Raw genomic sequence first — 20,737 nt, forward strand, 5'->3', positions numbered from 1 at the left:
AACAATTGTGTCTGGATTGGTAGAAACTAATTCATTCAATTAATTTGGTAGTTGAATAAAATTACTTTCCCAAGTTCCAAACAATCGTTCGATTGCAATACGCCTAGCATTCCATGCTTTACCGTAACGAACATCCACATGCCATGTATAAGGGTTTGGGCTTAGATGTTGGCAACTGGATAAGCAACGTTTAAACATATTTGATACTCAATTTCACTAGCAATTAAGCTAGAGGTTAAACAATGATTGTTGTTTTCCGACACGTGTCCATAACACGTGTGTTCATCTTTCCATTTTGTAATTTTCCATACCTTCGATCGATTGTGAGTCGAACCACTTACACACCAGCAACAATGGTATCTTTCTTGTGGACCCTTGTAACTTGAGCTAGTTGTTCTACAATGTGCTTGCCAATAACCCGGCTTGCTTTGTGTAATAACTATTTCTCTATTATGGAGTATATTCCATTTTCGAACAGCATATATAAGTTCGGCTTTGTTCTGGAACACCATTCCTATTGAAATAATACCGATCTCCTTATCATAAAAAACCCATGAAGCTTCTTGGTCATCATCGAATGAAAAACTATTACTAGCCTCACCTTGATTAACAAACCCGAAATGTGAAACTGGGGCAGGCTCTAGCGGTGGTTCCACTTGCTCGTCTCTACCTTCGTCACCGGAAACATTCTCTTCAACACTATAATCAGAAATTGTACCGTCGGTTGCAATAGACATACCATCATCTGAGTCTACTACATTTTGTACTTCATCTCTTCGTTCTTGTTCATCTTCAACAACTGTTGAATGGTAGTTTGATGTTGATGGACCACCCTCCAAAGTTTGAATAAGATCCATATAACCCGAACCTTGGGCGGTTGAAAAATCTTCCTCAAACTGAATTTCAATTTGAGCCTCGTAATTTGGATCATTCTGAGAATAAAAATATATTGTTTCCAAAGTGCTATCATCAGTAAGTTTACTTTTCCATTCATTTCCATTGAAAAGAACCCACAAGAACATTTTTAACGTGTGTGATCTTTGACTCACACCTACATAATTATACGTCATTTGGTTTAACTGCATACAGTTAACCTTGGTGTTCAACACAAAACTCCTTCTAATCGTTGTGTGATCACCAGTAAGCCAACCATTTTGGAATGAAATTTGGCCTCCTCAAAGAAAATGAACCATGAATGGACGAATTATAGACATTTTTGTAATTGTTGATGTATGCAACTGATTAAGATTTGTTTGAATTGTGTTGTTGGTGTTTGAAACTGACTTTAAAATGTTTTAATTGTGTTCTTGGTGATGTTTGTGTTTGAGTTCATGATAATGGTGATATAAATAAATGAAAAAAGATGATAAATCAGATTTTGACATGATAGGGTAGCAGGTTTCAGTCCATAATTGAGACTAGGGTTGCAGGTTTCAGTTCATTATTGTAACTGTTGAAGCAGACTGCAAAACCGAAGTTTGGAACTTCGGTTTTACTGCAAAACCGAAGTTCCAAACTTCGGTTTAGGTTTTCCACTGACACGCAAGCCAAAACCGAAGTTCCAAACTTCGGATTTGACAAAACCGAAGTTCCAAACTTCGGATTTGACAAAACCGAAGTTTGAAACTTCGATTTTACCATTTTCGTAACGTTTTTTGTTAAATTTCCATTTTTGCAAGTCTGGTTAAAAAAATTACTATTTAAAAAAAAAATCTCTTTACATTGGTATAGTTTACCAAGTTATAATTATAAGCTTATACCAACTGGTTTAATTACATGGCAATATATAAGTTTCATATCAGCATATACCTAAAGACTTAATTATATAGATTTATCTACTCGGATTAGCTTTACGAAATTGATATCACGTACAGTTCCTTGCCCTAAGATAAGATATATATAAACTCGAAACATGAATCACATAAGCGTGTTTTTGAAAATTGAGAGAGATTAACAGCCATGAGTTATGAGTAAGTTACATATAAGTTATATATAACGCGAAACAAGAATTTGCCTTTGCCTATCAATATAATATCAACAATATAATGTAAACAAGAAGAGATATTTAAAAGGTTAGAAATGTTTATCTGTTCTCTCAAATAGAAAATAACATAATTAAGGATTTAAAAATAGGTGATTTAATACAATTCCATGTATTCCAAGAAAAATTTAGAATTTATTAACAAGTAAACACCCAAAAAAAAAAAAAAAATTTTATTAGTGACCAAATAATAAATAGTCACTAAAAATTGGTCACTAATGACCATTTTTCTTGTAGTGGTATAACATCATGTTAGCTAGAAAAACTTTCTGGTAGTAGTAATCTTGTTATCTGGGGATTGAACATGTCCTAACCTGAGCTCGAGGTCTACTTCTTGCATCGGTAATAACGAATCCTTCGTTACATTTTCTTGACGATTATTTCTTGAATCAGAAGATTCGTCCCCGAAAAGCAAAAGTCGTTTATTTTTACGACTTGTTTTGTTTACATCTGGTTGCAGTGAAGATGATGATTCTTTGAGCTTAGCTTTGTGTTTACGATGAATATTCATATGGCCTCCAAGTGCTTGTGCATTAGTGAAACCTCTTTTGCAAAAATTACACTCATATGATCTACTTACAATTACTGCACTTGTCGAATTTTGTTGTTGTTCTTGGACGATGGTTGTCGATTCATCTGAGATTTCTGGGATCGAGTTAATTGGTTCCATTAATCGTTGATGGGTCAACTGAGTAAAGATTATGATTAGGGTTTACAGTAAATGGTAATGGTAATTTGGCCTGCAACTATATATAGTATTATTATATTATATTATATATATATATATATATATATATATATATATATATATATATATATATATATATATATAGTGGTAGGATCAAGAGGAAGTAACCATTCGGGGGGAAGCGGGGGGAAGCAAAAACTTTTTTTTTCGTTTTTTGAAAAAACTTTGTTCACGAACATTATAGATGAGATAAAAATATGAACATTTAGTAGAGACACTTTGTGATAAATGTTTTTATTTTGGCGGTCGAAGAAGTAATATATAACAATTATCGTGTTTTTCGAGCGTATTTTGAGATTTTAGCTATTGGGGTTTAGATATTAGGGTTTAGATATTAGGGTTTATAGGGTTTAGATATTAGGGTTTAGAAATTTAGGGTTTAGGGTTTAGATTTAGGGTTTAGATTTAGGATTTAGATTGAGTTTTTAACACGAACGGTTTAGAGTTTAAGGTTTAGGTTTTAGGGTTTGGTGTTTTGGGTTTATTCAACACCAAACCCTAAACCCTAAATCGGCCTAAATTTTACTTCACAAAACATGGAAAAAAAAACGTTCATATTCTTCACGAGCAATATTATCTTGAATGTTATTTTTGTCGATCGTTTTCCCGCCTAAATAATAACATTCATCACTAAGTGTCTCTTCTAAATGTTCATATTTTCGTGTGATCTTGATGCCGGAAAAAAAAAATCAAAAAAAACGAAAAAAAAAAAAATTTTGCTTCCCCCGATTGGTTACTTCCCCATTGATCCTGCCCCTATATATATATATATATATATATATATATATATATATATATAAATAATAATTAATAATATATATATCCTCCATTTGCCGCCAGTGTAGCTAAAGAATCTGTGAGACTTTTCAATGCTACATATATTTAGAATATTTATATGAATTTTGAAGTTTAGAGTAGTATGTAATACTACTACTGTAATATACTATGACACGATATTCAAATGCAAATTCATATATTTATGTTTTGAACAAGAAAATTATATTAGCTTATTATATAATCATATAAATGTGCAAATTCGGCACCTGTTCGCAAACGTCATTCACAAATAACAAAATCCGATTGTGAGTATATTTTTTAATACGTTTGAAAGTATAGCGTTTTGACTGCAATTCATTTTGGCATCCTTTATTTTAATTCACAATTATGTTAATAATTGATGTCTTAAATCTCAAAGCTCACCAGGAATAATTAATTAACTGGATTAACATGCATGTATGAATATAGGATGAATCTTTCAGATAAAGCGATTTTCAATGCTTTGCTAATGTATAATTACAAAATAAGAAACATTCTAATCGAATTAAGTAGATAATTTTTCAATTTAAATCCGTTTCAAAATAAATGTCCTAATTTGACTTTTTAGATGTTTTTTCGTCAACTTTAATTTTAAATATATTTCTTTGTGTTATAAAATAATTGATGAAAGTTATATTAACGAAAACAAATTAAAAAATTAACACCATAAAATATTTGAATTCAAAACTTAAAATAAAGATTGACTTGTAAAAGTCAATCAGGATATTTATTTTGAGAAAATGGAGTATTATAATTCACTATAATTGATAGAGATGCACGATTTAAATAAGGGGAAATCCAATATTAATAACTAGAAATTGAAAACAACAAAAGGGTAGAAATTAATAACTAGAAATTGAAAACAACAAAAGGGTAGAAATAATCACAGATAATAAATTTATTAAATTGCATAGTAAAATATTTGCTCTATGAGGTATTTCATAATATGAGAAATCATCTCTTTTAGTTATATTTAATAAACTTAATTTCCTTTTACAGTTTCGAAACACATGTACGTAACAAATGAGATTTTAGACAGTCACGATCGAATTTCAACTGCAACTATAACACCTAAGTTTTTTACATCTATACATTCGTGACTTTCATTAGCATTTTTCTAAGCGACTATAACTTTGTACGAGTACATGTTACTGTACTTTTTAACACGTCACTATTATATATTTAAAGTTGTATAGAGTAGCATGTACGATTTTAAGTATATGTAGAGATAGAGATTAGAGAAAAATATATATTGCCACTTTATACTATCAAGGACTTTTTTTTAGTAATTTAGTCTAAGTTTAATGTACATATATTTCAACTTGAATTCAAACTCGAACTAAAGCTCGATAAAATTTGTTTAATATCTTAACATATCTTTTAATAACTTACAAGAAAGTTATAATTTTGTAAAAAAATGGTTTAAAATTATATAGTAACTGAATATATAATTAATAACTACATTGATAAAAGTCTCTATATTTCATTTCATACATGTATTTTTCTTTTTTCTATTCCACGTCTCTTATAAATAATGACTTATAAATAATGAGTGATGGCAAGATGATTTTAAGGATAACGTAATCATCTAAATAACAAAAATAATAAATTAAGACCCATATAAAGGTGTATATCATTGTTTTTAAATTGGTTTACTAGGTCTATGCTTCTCTCTTGCTTAATTTCTGTTTTAACCTTTAGACCACTCTCAATCTTGATTATAACATATTTCTTCCTCAGAACTAATCAGGAGAGACCCGAAGGAAAAACAAAGTGATTGATACTCAGGGACCAACGTTTTTAGGGGCCCAAATAATATATATATATATATATATATATATATATATATATATATATATATATATATATATATATATATATATATATATATATATATATATCAATGGGGAAGTAACCAATCGGGGGGAAGCAAATTTCTTTTTTTTTCCGGCATCAAGTTCACACGAAAATATGAACATTTAGAAAAGACACTTCGTGATGAATGTTATTATTTAGGCGGGAAAACGATCGACAAAAACAACATTCAAGATAATATTGTTCGTAAAGAATGTGAACATTTTTTTTCTTCATGTTTTGTGAACTAAAATTTAGCCCGATTTCGAGTTTAGAGTTTAGGGTTTGGTGTTTTGAGTTTATTTCATAAACCCAAAACACCAAACCATAAACCCTAAATTCTAAACCGTTCGTGTTAAAAACTCAATCTAAATCCTAAATCTAAACCCTAAATCTAAATCCTAAACCCTAAATTTCTAAACCCTAATATCTAAACCCTATAAACCCTAATATCTAAACCCTAATATCCAAACCCTAATATCTAAAACCTCAAAATACGCTCGAAAAACACGATAATTGTTATATATTACTTTTTCGAGCGTTTTCCCGCCAAAATAAAACATTTATCACAAAGTATCTTTATTAAATGTTTATATTTTCATCCAATCTATAATGTTCGTGAACAAAGTTTTTTCAAAAAACGAAAAGAAAAAAAAATTGCTTCCCCCCGATTGGTTACTTCCCTCTTGATCCTACCACTATATATATATATATATATATATATATATATATATATATATATATATATATATACATACATACATAATTGAATATTTGAGAAATATGAAACTAGAAAAACACAACTGAATCGGCGACGACGAAACACGGTAGACTCAAAACAACAATCAAATACCCTATAAAAAAGAAATCAAAATCTAATAACACTCTAGCAAGGCCCAAAAGACCTTTTAAAAAAAACTTAAATTATTCGTTAAGGTCTAAGAGTTTTTTTTTTTCATTTCATTCCAGACCCATAAATTATTGGGACCGGCCCTGGGACTAACTGCCACAGATCAGTGTCACATGCATCAACACTTCCTCATCAGGATTAACTCATGACTGAACACTATCAACCATGACATACTTTTTTTCATTTTTAAATTCTTTTTTCCTTATTATTTAATTCTTTTTATAATTAATTAAATAAATTTTATAAAATTATTTTATGTTTATTTAGTTTCTTTAATAAATAAAATTAATACTTAACCAAATATAAATAAAACATTACATTAATTTGTGTGAAAATATAAGAAGAATCTGGTTATATTTATAGTTGAAAATAGATTTAAATTAATTAAATGAAAATAAATAATTGTTAAACTATCTGTTGCTCACCAAATTTCTCCTATGTTCAAACATGTTTAAAAGAGATACAAGGCAGGGCGGTAGTGGGGAGGGCGACGAGGGCGGTGCCAAACCTATTGACGCCCTCGTGAGTTATGGCATGGGTGACGAGTACCAATAAACTACTAGGAGTGGTCTTGTCGATCTTTTGACATATGATTACATGCCTATTATCATGGGTCATTCTTAATTCACGTGTTATTTTTAATGATTTGTTTTAGGTTTTTATTTTTTATTTTTTTATTTTTTACAGCGAAGAGAATATTTGAAATATAAATAACATGATAACTTCATCAAAAAAATGAAGGTTATCAAAAAGAGTACAATGGAACTATTACAACCATGATACAAAAACGTGGAACGTTACACAAGAAAAGAAACATAACTAAACATTAATGACAAAGTAAGAAAGGAATATGCTCCCAAACGTAAGCTTGAAGACCGTGAACAAACTTGAGATTTGTCTCCCAAAGGAAAACCTTCAATTTTGATGTTCCGTTAGGAAAAGAAGGATTAGAGTGAAATTCTTCGAACATGTCCATGAAAGTTTCTTTAATAACTCCAAAACTTCTTAAAAAATTGTAACGAAAATCCATCCGGACCCGGTGTTTTGTTCCCACCGAAAGATTGTATAACTTTGAACACTTCAACAGTCAAAAAAATAGCCTCACATTTGGACTTTTCTTGGGCTGTAATCTGGCCCAAATTCAGCGAGGCCCATTCTAAATTGGCAGTAGGCTGTGACAACATAGCATTAGGAGTGAACAACTTCACAAAATGAATTGCAAAATCCTTAACCAACAGTGGATCTTCTTCCCATATATCGTTTCCACTTCCTTGACCATGGTCTCTTGAATTGCTAAAAAATGGGATTGAAACCGACCAACTAAAGCCCCCGCCATACGCCCTCTTGATTTGTTACTGTGATGACCCGAAAATTTCTGACCAAATTTAAACTTAATCTTTGTATGATTAACATTTTCGACACGATAAGCAAAGTCTGTAAACTGAATCTCAAAATTTTTGAACTACTTTCATATATTCAAATACCTTCAGGTTTGTTCTTGACAATTCGCGAACAATTATATGTATATAGATACATATATATATATACTATAACTTGAAAACGTAACAATGTATTAATTGTTTAATACCATACATTAAACTTATTGGTTTAAATATTTATTTGAATATATATGATAAGTTGGAATATTAATTGTATGAATAACTTGCGACGTATATTTTAAAACGTGTTTAAAAATATTGAGAATAGATATTAACTTGGTTATGAAACGTTTGATAAATACTATTATATTAATAAATAACGAGACAATGATTTATAGAAGTAAATGACCAAAACACTCGAAAGATTAAGATATACTTTGAGTGATATAGTTTATGGATAATTTAAGGCTATATTTTGACAAAGGTACGTGTCACGAAACGTAAAATGCAAGTTTTCTAAGTGTGCGAAAATGCATTTGAGAAACCGAAACCAGGACATAAGTTGAGTAACAACGTACGAGTCATCGGAACGAAAATTACAGGTCAACTATGCACATGAATTTAATATAATATATAATTAATTATATAAATTAAATATATTATATATATTTAAAAAATATGTCGACAAACAAGAAAACAAAAGTTTGTGAGCTGGATCAGAGGGCCATGCGATCGCATGGCCTTGAAGCACAAATCCCATGCGATCGCATGGGGTGCTTTTTTAGAAAAAGTTCTATAGATTGCACGATTCTGGTTCAGTTTTCTCACACTTTATATTACTCCGTATTACTTATGTTATTTATTTAATTTATTATTTATAATTATTATAATTATAATAATAATAATAATAATTATTATTATTATTAATATTAAGATTATTATTATTAATCTTATTATTAATAGTATTAGTATTATTATTTTTACGATACAAAAATAATAATATATATATAATATCACGACGGAGGGATGTCCAAATGATTTCGAAACGGGTTTTCGAGCAAGCTAGAGCTAAGGAAATTATGGGTTATTGTCAAAGAGGTTATGGGTAATATTCGGGGGTATATTTGTGAATCAAACCTAGTGTTTATCATCTCTGTTGCGTCTACGTAATTTCCTACAATATTAAATCTCAATATTGGTACGTAAGCACTCATATTTTATCTTTTATATATTAATTGTGTATCCATATCTAGTGCTCGAGTATATATATTTATACATCCCTGTATGCTAAATTTCGTCGCTAAACAGTTTATAATGATTCACGAAATAAATACATATATTACTGGTAAAAGGTATATGATATACATGATTTTTGGAAAGCTGGCGAAAAATCAATAACTTTTCATTTAGATATCGAATACTTTCGATGGACGGATTAAAAGATACGATCAACTGAATTATGATTGACGTTAATTGGAATTGCTTTTGAATCTACAATTAATATTTAAAACGACTTGTTTACGAGATTGATAAAGTGAACTTTTAAATATTACCAACCGAGTAAATGACTCCTTATATAAGGTATGTCTCGTTTTGTTGAACTATTGTCAAAATTGACTTTTTGAAACGACTTTGGATAACTTTTGTATGTTGATCTCGAGCATTAGGATTATGATACACTATGACCTGACCTAGCTTGATAGACATTTATTGACCAACATATGTTCTCTAGGTTGAGATCTACGGTTATTTGGTAATCCGAGTTTCAGTCACATTTTGGTGAATGACTTTATATGCTGCTAAGGTGAGTTTCATTTGCTCCCTTTTTAATTGCTTTTGCAATCTATATTTTTGGGCTGAGAATACATGCACTTTATTTTAAACGCAATGGATACAAGTATATACTAAATTCTACACCGAGTTTGAACCGAAAATCCCTTAGCTTTGATAACTAGTAACTGCCGGTTATAAGAACTGGTGGGCGCGAGTAGTTGTATATGGATCCATAGGGCTTGATATCCCCGTCCGAGCTAGAGCACTAGCCTTTTAACGGACGTATGCTATTTGAGAAGCGTACACGTTGGTTTGCGTGTATTTATTAAGATGATTATACAAAGGGTACAAATTATATATACGTTAAGTTTAGTTACCAGGGTGCTCAATTTCGTAGAATATTTTGATAAACGTTTCTGGATGAAACAACTGAAATCTTGTGATCCACCTTTATGTACAGATTATGCAAAACATTAAAACTATGAACTCACCAACCTTTGTGTTGACACTTGTTAGCATGTTTATTCTCAGGTTCCCTATAAGTCTTCCGCTGTTTGCTTACATGTTATACAAGCTATGTGCATGGAGTCTTGCATGCTTTATTCAAGAAAACGTTGCATTCACAAAACCATCATCATGTATCTATTTTGACTGCATTGTCAACGGAAGTATTATTGTAAACTATTATTTACGATGATTGTCTATATGTAGAAATCATCAGATGTCGAAAACCTTGGAATTAAATATTCATTTATGGTATGCCTTTTCAAAAGAATGCAATGTTTACAAAACGTATCATATAGAGGTCAAATACCTCACAATGAAATCAATGAATGATGTGTTCGTCCATATAGATTTGGAGCGATCGTCACAGTTGGTATCAGAGCGTTGGTCCTAGCGAACCAGGTCTTGCATGAATGTGTCTAACTGATAATTGTTAAGATGCATTAGTAAGTCTGGACTTCGACCGTGTCTGCATGTTAAAAGTTTTGCTTATCATTTCTTGTCGAAAATTATATGCTTATCATTCTTAAGTCTAGACACGTTTTACTGCATTGATTGCATAAATAGTGTATAGACAAAAATTCATATCTTAGCATATCTGTTACTGTAAACTTTTCCTGACATCTTCCGAAAATTTCTCCGTGATTTATGGAATTTGGTATTATATATACATATGTAAATTATGTATTGAAGAATACCAAACTAAATTCTATAATCTATTTCATATCAAAAATCATCTATCTAATTATACAAGATGGATCCCGTATCTAGTTCAAATTCCTTAAATTCCGACAGCTATTCCGATATGGATATTCTCCTGAACTCTGAAGAAAGTGTAACTTGAATGGATCAACCAATTAGCCATCATCTATTCTGGATGAATTGGGGATGGGTTCGTAGCCTACTTAATTATTGGAGACAAGAAGAAGGCGATCCCTTCCATCCACCACATTGCCCTCTTAGCGAAGAACCTGAAGCACTTACCGGCGAACCTGTTCGTAATACCATTTTCTCTCTCATCTCCAGAATATCTCGTCATGATCATATACTCTCTCAAATTCTGGATCTTATTCATCCGCTCGTCCGAACCGCCAATCATCCCGGTGTAGTAGAAGAAGTCAACGAGCTTCGCGCTCGGGTAGTGGCTTTGGAGAATATGGTGCAAAGGTTACAAGCACCAGCAGCATCACCGACATCAACAGTACCACCGACAACAACACCAACAGTACCATTACCACCACCAACAACATCCACATCGCAAACCTCAACTTCACAATCTGTTCCACGAGCATCAACGTCATACGCACCGTAGTTACCAAGAAATACCAGCAACAATAACCGATGAAGTATTAACTCATTTCCCCTGAAGAAATTTTATGTATATTTAATATATATGAATTTTGAAATCAAAATAAATCTTTTCGTACCAAGTTATTACGTGTGAATCTTAACTGGTAGGTACTACTCGGTTAATTCATATTACTAATATGCTATGATGTACATACTTCGTTAATGACTTAACCATCGTTAACTACAATCTCTGTTTTCAACTCAATGAATTCCATTTCATAATAAACTAAGTATATTATTCAATTATATGGTTGACTTTATACTTTCATCTTCGATGTATTCGAAACTTTCTAGAAAACATCATTCGTACCTTGCGAAGTTAGCAAGAGTTCCATGAGCACCAACATGATTCACTGAGAAAATATCAATAAAACTGAGTATTGATTACATTAGTGAAATACTCCGTAAAGATTATCAACTCTTTAATGTTTTATTCATTTCGAATTCAAGTCAAAAATCAAATGAGCTTAAAATGATATTAACTCATCAAATCTGTATTACATCTGAAGAAAATATACATACATATATTTTCATAAAGACGGTAATAAAAATTCTTTTGTACAAAATATTACTTGTGAAATCTTTAACGGGTAGGTAATTCCCGGAAAATATTTAAGTTCACAATTAATATGTTACACTGTACATTCTTCAACTTTGATTCAAAAATTATTAACTATGCTCACAGCGATATACAATCGTTTCCATACAAATTCAATTACATATTCTAATATTGACGGATCAGAATCCAGTCAAGATTTAACGGGTGACATCATTCTTAGATATCTACATCTTTCAAAGCTATACTTTGACTTCAAAAATGTGAAAGATCCTTTAGCATTGTTATTACTGAAAATAACCTTGCAATTCCTTTCCAAAAGTATCCAGTATTATCAACCGTTCAACCAGTCAACGACGACCTTTCAGACTTGTAACTTTGGCATATACGTTTTTGTTACTGGGGAACCTTTCATGTTCCACCACATTAGCAGTAAATTTACCAACAACTTCATTGATCTTTGACCTTCCGAAAAATCCTTATACTCATTGAAACCGTATCATGTACTCATCCACATCTTGTAACGACAATTGCCATACCAACTATCAGGAATTAGCATTCAGTATTTTGAAATCTTGTAGCACGTCTACGCCAACAGTTATATGTGTACATATAACGTCTACCTCTTGGACTTACATACTTCGAATGTGAAGTTTCCGAAAAACACCCCAAACTACGAAACTAGTTCTCCGAATTTTGGAAAAATGTTGATGAAGCAGCAAAAACTGTAAACGACCTTAACAGTCAAAAGTTTGATGATAAAGAATAGTATGGTGGTAAAGCTGAGAAAAAGAGAAAGTTTGGAACTGGAAAACGGATTGAGCAAAGTATGAAAGAGGCTGTGGATAAATCACAAGGACGAAACCTGTCTTCAAAGAATCTAAATGATTCAGTATCTGTTGAAGCCATTAACGAATACCTTGCTTCCGAATCTAAACCCTTGCGGACAATATTCTTCATCATCCTCTGATATTAGAAATTCTAAGATATCATCGTATCTTTCATTATAAATATCCTCCATATTTCTGGAGATAATTTCATAATCATTCTTATTGAAAATCAATTTTCTCTTTACGATATCTGTGTTACACCATAAAAGAAACTATTTTAGTTTCTAAATTCTGAAACTTTCAAGTTTAAAATATAAATGTTTTGAAGTAATGTTGGGAATTGAAGCATGAGTTAATATAATATAATGACACTTGATCAACGTGATTATATTACAGTAAGTCATGCTGAGTTTATAATGGAACGTGATAAAGGTTCACATATCATACCCTCATCATGAACCATGTTACATAACTCTTTCATTCTATATAATCTCTAAAAATATCAAGAAAATATTTTCTTAATGATTCGGTCTTTTTTGAGGTATTCTGGTAATTTGACAAGTCAGATTGTGCTATTACCATTTCTTTCATAGAACATTAGTTATGTTCATCTGAAACTTCATACCTACGAATTCTGGACCATTATCCACTTGACTTAAGGTCGGGAAAAGAAAACGAAAGCATGAAGCTCCGAGATATAATGGAGAATATAAAGCCCGATAACAACCCCGAAATTACAAACCGTGTATATCAATGCGTATAGCAATATAAAGACACGAGAGAATGAAAAACACTATAACCCCAAGGTAATAGTAGAAGAAAATAACTTCCTTTGGTGGTAGATAAAAAAGAAGAATGACAGATATGAAAGTTAAAAGTATATCAAGAATCAGAACTGGATGAAGCATTTCACAATCTTTTGAAGTATGAAATGAGGAAGAAGATGTAGGAGTGGTGAAAATAATGAAACGGAAGTAGTTAATTTATAGCGAAATATCAGACATAACAATCGAGGCAGATTACGCATTTAATCAAAGGAAATCATAATTTCCTTAAATTTCGAAGAATCAAATCATATTATGAAGATTTTCTATTCCTTAAATTTCGGAAACCAATCGTTACTACGTCAAAAGATAAGACGAATCTCTATTTCACTCTATTATGATAACTTCTCTCATACGCTTTGAGTAATTGGATTGTTTTATCCATATTATTCAAACAGTGATAAAACTCTATTTATCGACTCATATACGGCATGAAAACATTTTTATTGTTAGTCATGACGACCTCACTCAAATTTCGGGACGAAATTTTTTTAACGGGTAGGTACTGTGATGACCCGGAAATTTCTGACCAAATTTAAACTTAATCTTTGTATGATTAACATTTTCGACACGATAAGCAAAGTCTGTAAACTGAATCTCAAAATTTTTGAACTACTTTCATATATTCAAATACCTTCAGGTTTGTTCTTGACAATTCGCGAACAATTATATGTATATAGATACATATATATATACTATAACTTGAAAACGTAACAATGTATTAATTGTTTAATACCATACATTAAACTTATTGGTTTAAATATTTATTTAAATATATATGATAAGTTGGAATATTAATTGTATGAATAACTTGCGACGTATATTTTAAAACGTGTTTAAAAATATTGAGAATAGATATTAACTTGGTTATGAAACGTTTGATAAATACTATTATATTAATAAATAACGAGACAATGATTTATAGAAGTAAATGACCAAAACACTCGAAAGATTAAGATATACTTTGAGTGATATAGTTTATGGATAATTTAAGGCTATATTTTAACAAAGGTACGTGTCACGAAACGTAAAATGCAAGTTTTCTAAGTGTACGAAAATGCATTTGAGAAACCGAAACCGGGACATAAGTTGAGTAACAACGTACGAGTCATCGGAACGAAAATTACAGGTCAACTATGCACATGAATTTAATATAATATATAATTAATTATATAAATTAAATATATTATATATATTTAAATAATATGTCGACAAACAAGAAAACAAAAGTTTGTGAGCTGGATCAGAGGGCCATGCGGTCACATGGCCTTGAAGCACAAATCCTATGCGATCGCATGGGGTGCTTTTTTAGAAAAAGTTCTATAAATTGCACGATTCTGGTTCAGTTTTCTCACACTTTATATTACTCCGTATTACTTATGTTATTTATTTAATTTATTATTTATAATTATTATAATTATAATAATAATAATAATTATTATTATTATTAATATTAAGATTATTATTATTAATCTTATTATTAATAGTATTAGTATTATTATTTTTACGATACAAAAATAATAATATATATATAATATCACGACGGAGGGATGTCCAAATGATTTCAAAACGGGTTTTCGAGCAAGCTAGAGCTAAGGAAATTATGGGTTATTGTCAAAGAGGTTATGGGTAATATTCGGGGGTATATTTGTGAATCAAACCTAGTGTCTATCATCTCTGTTGCGTCTACGTAATTTTCTACAATATTAAATATCAATATTGGTACGTAAGCACTCATATTTTATCTTTTATATATTAATTGTGTATCCATTTCTAGTTCTCGAGTATATATATTTATACATGCCTGTATGCTAAATTTCGTCGCTAAACAGTTTATAATGATTCACGAATTAAATACATATATTACTGGTAAAAGGTATATGATATACATGTTTTTTGGAAAGCTGGCGAAAAATCAATAACTTTTCATTTAGATATCGAATACTTTCGATGAACGGATTAAAAGATACGATCAACTGAATTATGATTGACGTTAATTGGAATTGCTTTTGAATCTGCAATTAATATTTAAAACGACTTGTTTACGAGATTGATAAAGTGAACTTTTAAATATTACCAACCGAGTAAATGACTCCTTATATAAGGTATGTCTCGTTTTGTTGAACTATTGTCAAAATTGACTTTTTGAAACGACTTTGGATAACTTTTGTATGTTGATCTCGAGCATTAGGATTATGATACACTATGACCTGACCTAGCTTGATAGACATTTATTGACCAACATATGTTCTCTAGGTTGAGATCTACGGTTATTTGGTAATCCGAGTTTCAGTCTCATTTTGGTGAATGACTTTATATGCTGCTAAGGTGAGTTTCATTTGCTCCCTTTTTAATTGCTTTTGCAATCTATATTTTTGGGCTGAGAATACATGCACTTTATTTTAAACGCAATGGATACAAGTATATACTAAATTCTACACCGAGTTTGAACCGAAAATCCCTTAGCTTTGGTAAGTAGTAACTGCCGGTTATAAGAACTGGTGGGCGCGAGTAGTTGTATATGGATCCATAGGGCTTGATATCCCCGTCCGAGCTAGAGCACTAGCCTTTTAACGGACGTATGCTATTTGAGAAGCGTACACGTTGGTTTGCGTGTATTTATTAAGATGATTATACAAAGGGTACAAATTATATATACGTTAAGTTTAGTTACCAGGGTGCTCAATTTCGTAGAATATTTTGATAAACGTTTCTGGATGAAACAACTGAAATCTTGTGATCCACCTTTATGTACAGATTATGCAAAACATTAAAACTATGAACTCACCAACCTTTGTGTTGACACTTGTTAGCATGTTTATTCTCAGGTTCCCTAGAAGTCTTCCGCTGTTTGCATACATGTTATACAAGCTATGTGCATGGAGTCTTGCATGCTTTATTCAAGAAAACGTTGCATTCACAAAACCATCATCATGTATCTATTTTGACTGCATTGTCAACGGAAGTATTATTGTAAACTATTATTTACGGTGATTGTCTATATGTAGAAATCATCAGATGTCGAAAACCTTGGAATTAAATATTCATTTATGGTATGTCTTTTCAAAAGAATGCAATGTTTACAAAACGTATCATATAGATGTCAAATACCTCGCAATGAAATCAATGAATGACGTGTTCGTCCATATGAATTTGGAGCGATCGTCACAGTTACCTAGGCCGTGTATGTTCCACGAGGCGATCCTCATTGTTTTGAGTGTTTGATAGGAGTGTAATCATCCTTCATGTTCTCCAAAAAGACCCCAAAGTTAAACAATTCCTCTTTGTAAGTAATTTTTTTTTGCCCCAAAGGATGAATTACCAACACCACTTTGTTTACTAGATGTGCCTTGCCCAACTACATGTGCAATTTCGCTTGTAGTGTCAAAAATATCGGATATATTAGGGATTGCATCGATCCATTTGCTCCCACTATTACGACCACAATTTTTGTTAGAGACTTTTGGTTGTAAAAAAATTTCTTTGTTAACTTTTGAAGGAGTGCATCTTTCTTTGATTTCGTTACAAGAAGTCCTGCACACAGAACTTATACACCCTTCGTTAGAAATGGCAGTAGGTTTAGTATTTTCAGTTACCTTAGTAGCAAAGGTTGAAACCTTATTGAAATTAATTGGTTGGCTAGCAGACATAGAAAGGGGTACTTTTGGAGGGCATTTTGGGGAGATAACATCAAGGACAGGATAGTCTTTCTTGTCAAGACTAAAAGGAGTATTTTGGGATAAAGTAGGGCATGCAGAAAACAGTGCTAGTATCCTCTTTTTTTCGATTGAATCCCTATCACAAGATTTAAACAGTGACTTTTTGATATCTTCTGCAATTGACTTTGTACTTTGCCCCATACCTTTTTGACTTCTAACAGCATGGGTAACCTTCTCAAGAGAGTTATGCACCACTCCAAATGTACTTGGTTTTTGAGGGGTGAGAAATTTCAAATCTTCAACGGGCACATTAAACTCGCCATCTACCACTTCGGCTTCCGTGCCTACATGACCGTTATCCGGCACCGGAGAATCAAGATGTTCGGATTTCTGTACCTCAGCAGCTGCTTTAATGGCACACTGTAAGACCGAGTTATATTCAAAGATAGTTTCATCGCTAATAATTTCTACCTCTTCGTTGTAATCGATTTCTTCAACCCAAACATTGCAAGTATCAATATTGGCGACATTGGTTGTGACCATTTTACCAATAGGACCGGGGTTGAAAATTTCAATCAACGCGAACACAACATCTGTGCGTTTAAGCCTGTGCGAATTAGGGTTAATGTGTAAAACTCTTTCGAAGTTTTGTGCAACTTCGATCATACAATTGGGTGAAGAACAATCATATGGGATGCCCGAAATCGCTATTTTGGCAAATCTAGAGAATTTGTTCCTTCTTTGAGCCATTGGAACAACCTCCAGGAATTCCATCTCACTTAGATTCGGTCCCATCGTCATCCTCTTGAAACTTTCCTCGTCGGAACATTGAACAATGTAGCCGAAGAGACCCCATGCTGAAATCGATTCTATGGCGATAAACCGACTTTTCAACCAATTAAACAATTTTAGAGCAGAGATGGGTGTTTTGTCAATGATGAGAGCAGTTAGGTTGATACTTTTACAAGTATCCTCGTTAACAGGAAGGTTAATTGAAGGAGTAACAGTAGGATTTTGTGAATGATGATGATTGTGATAATTTGAAAATTTGGGCTCAAGAATGATATCCTTCTTTGTGTACCCAACTGTGAGGGTCATTCCGTTTATGATTTTTCCGTTCATTGAGTTCAATGCTCTGGTTGCTACATGGGTATATTTGAACTTAACGAAGGCATAGGATCGAGCCTTTTTCCAAGAGATACTCAAAATCGTTCCAAAACCGTAAAAAATATTACGGATGGTGGACGGGTTAGTGAATCGAGAAAGGTTTCCCAAGAAAATGGTGGGTTTTGGTGAATTAACATTCTGATTCTTTGGGGTAAAGGTGTTGGAAGGGTGAGAATTTGAGTAGTTGTTATTAATTGGGATGAAATTGGGGAAAGATGGCTTGAAGGGTTGAGAGAGTTTGGGGTTCATTGTGGTAGTAATTATGTTTATTACTATGATTTTGATTTTTGATTTTTTTTAGTTGGCCACCTATTTTTGGACCACCTATTAATGCATTATCTACCTAGTAGTGGACTAATTCTAATGAGTTTCGCCTATTTTTTTCGGTATATAAGGTGGCTTGGGACTTGATCAAAGGAGGAAGAGAAATGTGAGTAGAATATTTCTCTCTCGTACAACATACACTTTAAAGTAGAGTATGTTTAGATGAAATTAATTGGAACTGAAGCTTATAGTTGAAGTTGAAGTTGTAACTTATTTTTAAAGTTTGTAGCTAGAGCTTATTATTTTTAATAAGTGTTTGGTAAATTAGCTGAAACTTATTTTTCAATTCATAAGCTCTACTTTTTTTATAAGCTACTATGAGTAGCTTATTTTTTAAGAGTTTATGATTTTCATAAGCTTTACTTTTTATGTCTACTAAACGAAGCTTATGATTTACAGCTTAATAAAATTATAAGATTAAGCTTTTATAACCTCCAAGAATCTTCTGTGCCAAAACACCCCAAGTTGAAATCTCATTTTCATTTTCTTAGATGGGTCCCAAGTCGTCTCATTTACCTCCCTTGGTGAGAACTAACAAGACAGTATAACACGACATCTATAGTGTAAAGAGGTTGTTCCTTCTACAAACAAATCTCAAGTGATGAAAAATATAATTATCACCAAAGTTTTACTTGAGTAGTATGAGGGTGAGATCCAATTTGAGGTATTGGAATAGTGAAGCTACATGTGCATTTGAAAGATTGAAACGTGTTATGCAAAGTCCACCGGTTCTATTTCTCACTGTCAATCCAGGTTCAATTCTCATTTTAAGCAGAGAGTTTCCAATTTTTGACGCACTGCCAACATCATTGCGATTTGACAAGGTCTCTAGAAGGTTTTCTCAACCTTCAATAATACTGCTAACATCGTCGCGAATTCGGTTTCCTCCTAACGCGTGTGTAGGTGACAAATGAGAGCATTCGATATCGATATCGCCGTTAAAAAATAATATAAAAATATAAGTATAACTATAAATATTTTGGATCGGATTTGAACATGTAACCTCAATTTTAATGAATGTTTCACGGAGATAGGCTACTATCACGTGGACTATTAACCTATGTTAGTAGTATCAATTTACCTTTAATTCGTTAAGCCTCGTTTTTTTATGTGACAAAATAAACCAAGACGTTGTCAAAGCATATAACACCACGCCACACTAAGTTCTTTGATTCATATCATATGTTGATTTTAAAAATGTTGAAGTCCAATCATACATCTTTGTTAGATAAGACAAAAAAATGATTATTATAATAAATTATAAGAATAACTATTATCATATCATCATTCTCAATACATATATCCCGTAACAACACTTTCTTATGTCACTTTCTAGTTATTTCTGATCATACCACCACGATCGAAACCATCTATTTCTTGTCTTCGAAAACATCATAAAGCCAAAATTTTGTCCTTTTAAATTGTACTAACTAATCTATGTGAATTGTCTCATTCTGTAATAACATTTGATCACAACATATCACTTAAAACTCAAAATAATTAAAATAAATTAGAAGTCACAATCGTCTAAAACTGGGCCGTCCTGTGGCGTACAAGTCTACTAAGGGTTAGCATGTCTTAAAAAACCATACTGGATCCAGATTAGTCTTCAATCATTGTTAAAGATACGAGTATTCGACTTGACCCTTTCTTTATTTGGTTTTGTTTTAATAAATAATAAATAAATATATTTATTTTTATTTAGATCATTCAAAATAGCTTACGCTGTATTCTCGAGTTTTTTTAAAGCGGAAAGGAGTGTGGTGGAAAGGGATTGAGACAATAAGGATGGAAAGGATAGTAATTTAAAATAGTTTATGTGTATTCTTGAGTTGGAGTGAAAGTAAAAGAAAAGAAAATAAATAACTATCTATATTTATTCTTGAGTTGTATAAATTAACACTATAAACAAATAAAAGCTATTCACAATAAATAACTACAATCAACGAATAAAAAAATAAATATATAAGGTGCTGTATTATTATACTATATACTAATTATG

The 20,737-nt window shown here is 31.7% G+C and overlaps 1 protein-coding gene across 1 annotated transcript; it reads right to left on the reverse strand.

Moving 5' to 3' along the window:
- Positions 1-2,297: 2,297 nt before the first annotated feature.
- On the reverse strand, positions 2,298-2,711 carry LOC139902094 (uncharacterized). The gene has a single exon (XM_071884749.1). The coding sequence runs from the start codon at positions 2,709-2,711 to the stop codon at positions 2,298-2,300; it is 414 nt and encodes a 137-aa protein (XP_071740850.1).
- Positions 2,712-20,737: the final 18,026 nt, after the last annotated feature.

The sequence above is a fragment of the Rutidosis leptorrhynchoides genome, chromosome 3, assembly GCF_046630445.1.
Source record: "Rutidosis leptorrhynchoides isolate AG116_Rl617_1_P2 chromosome 3, CSIRO_AGI_Rlap_v1, whole genome shotgun sequence".
Taxonomy (NCBI): domain Eukaryota; kingdom Viridiplantae; phylum Streptophyta; class Magnoliopsida; order Asterales; family Asteraceae; genus Rutidosis; species Rutidosis leptorrhynchoides.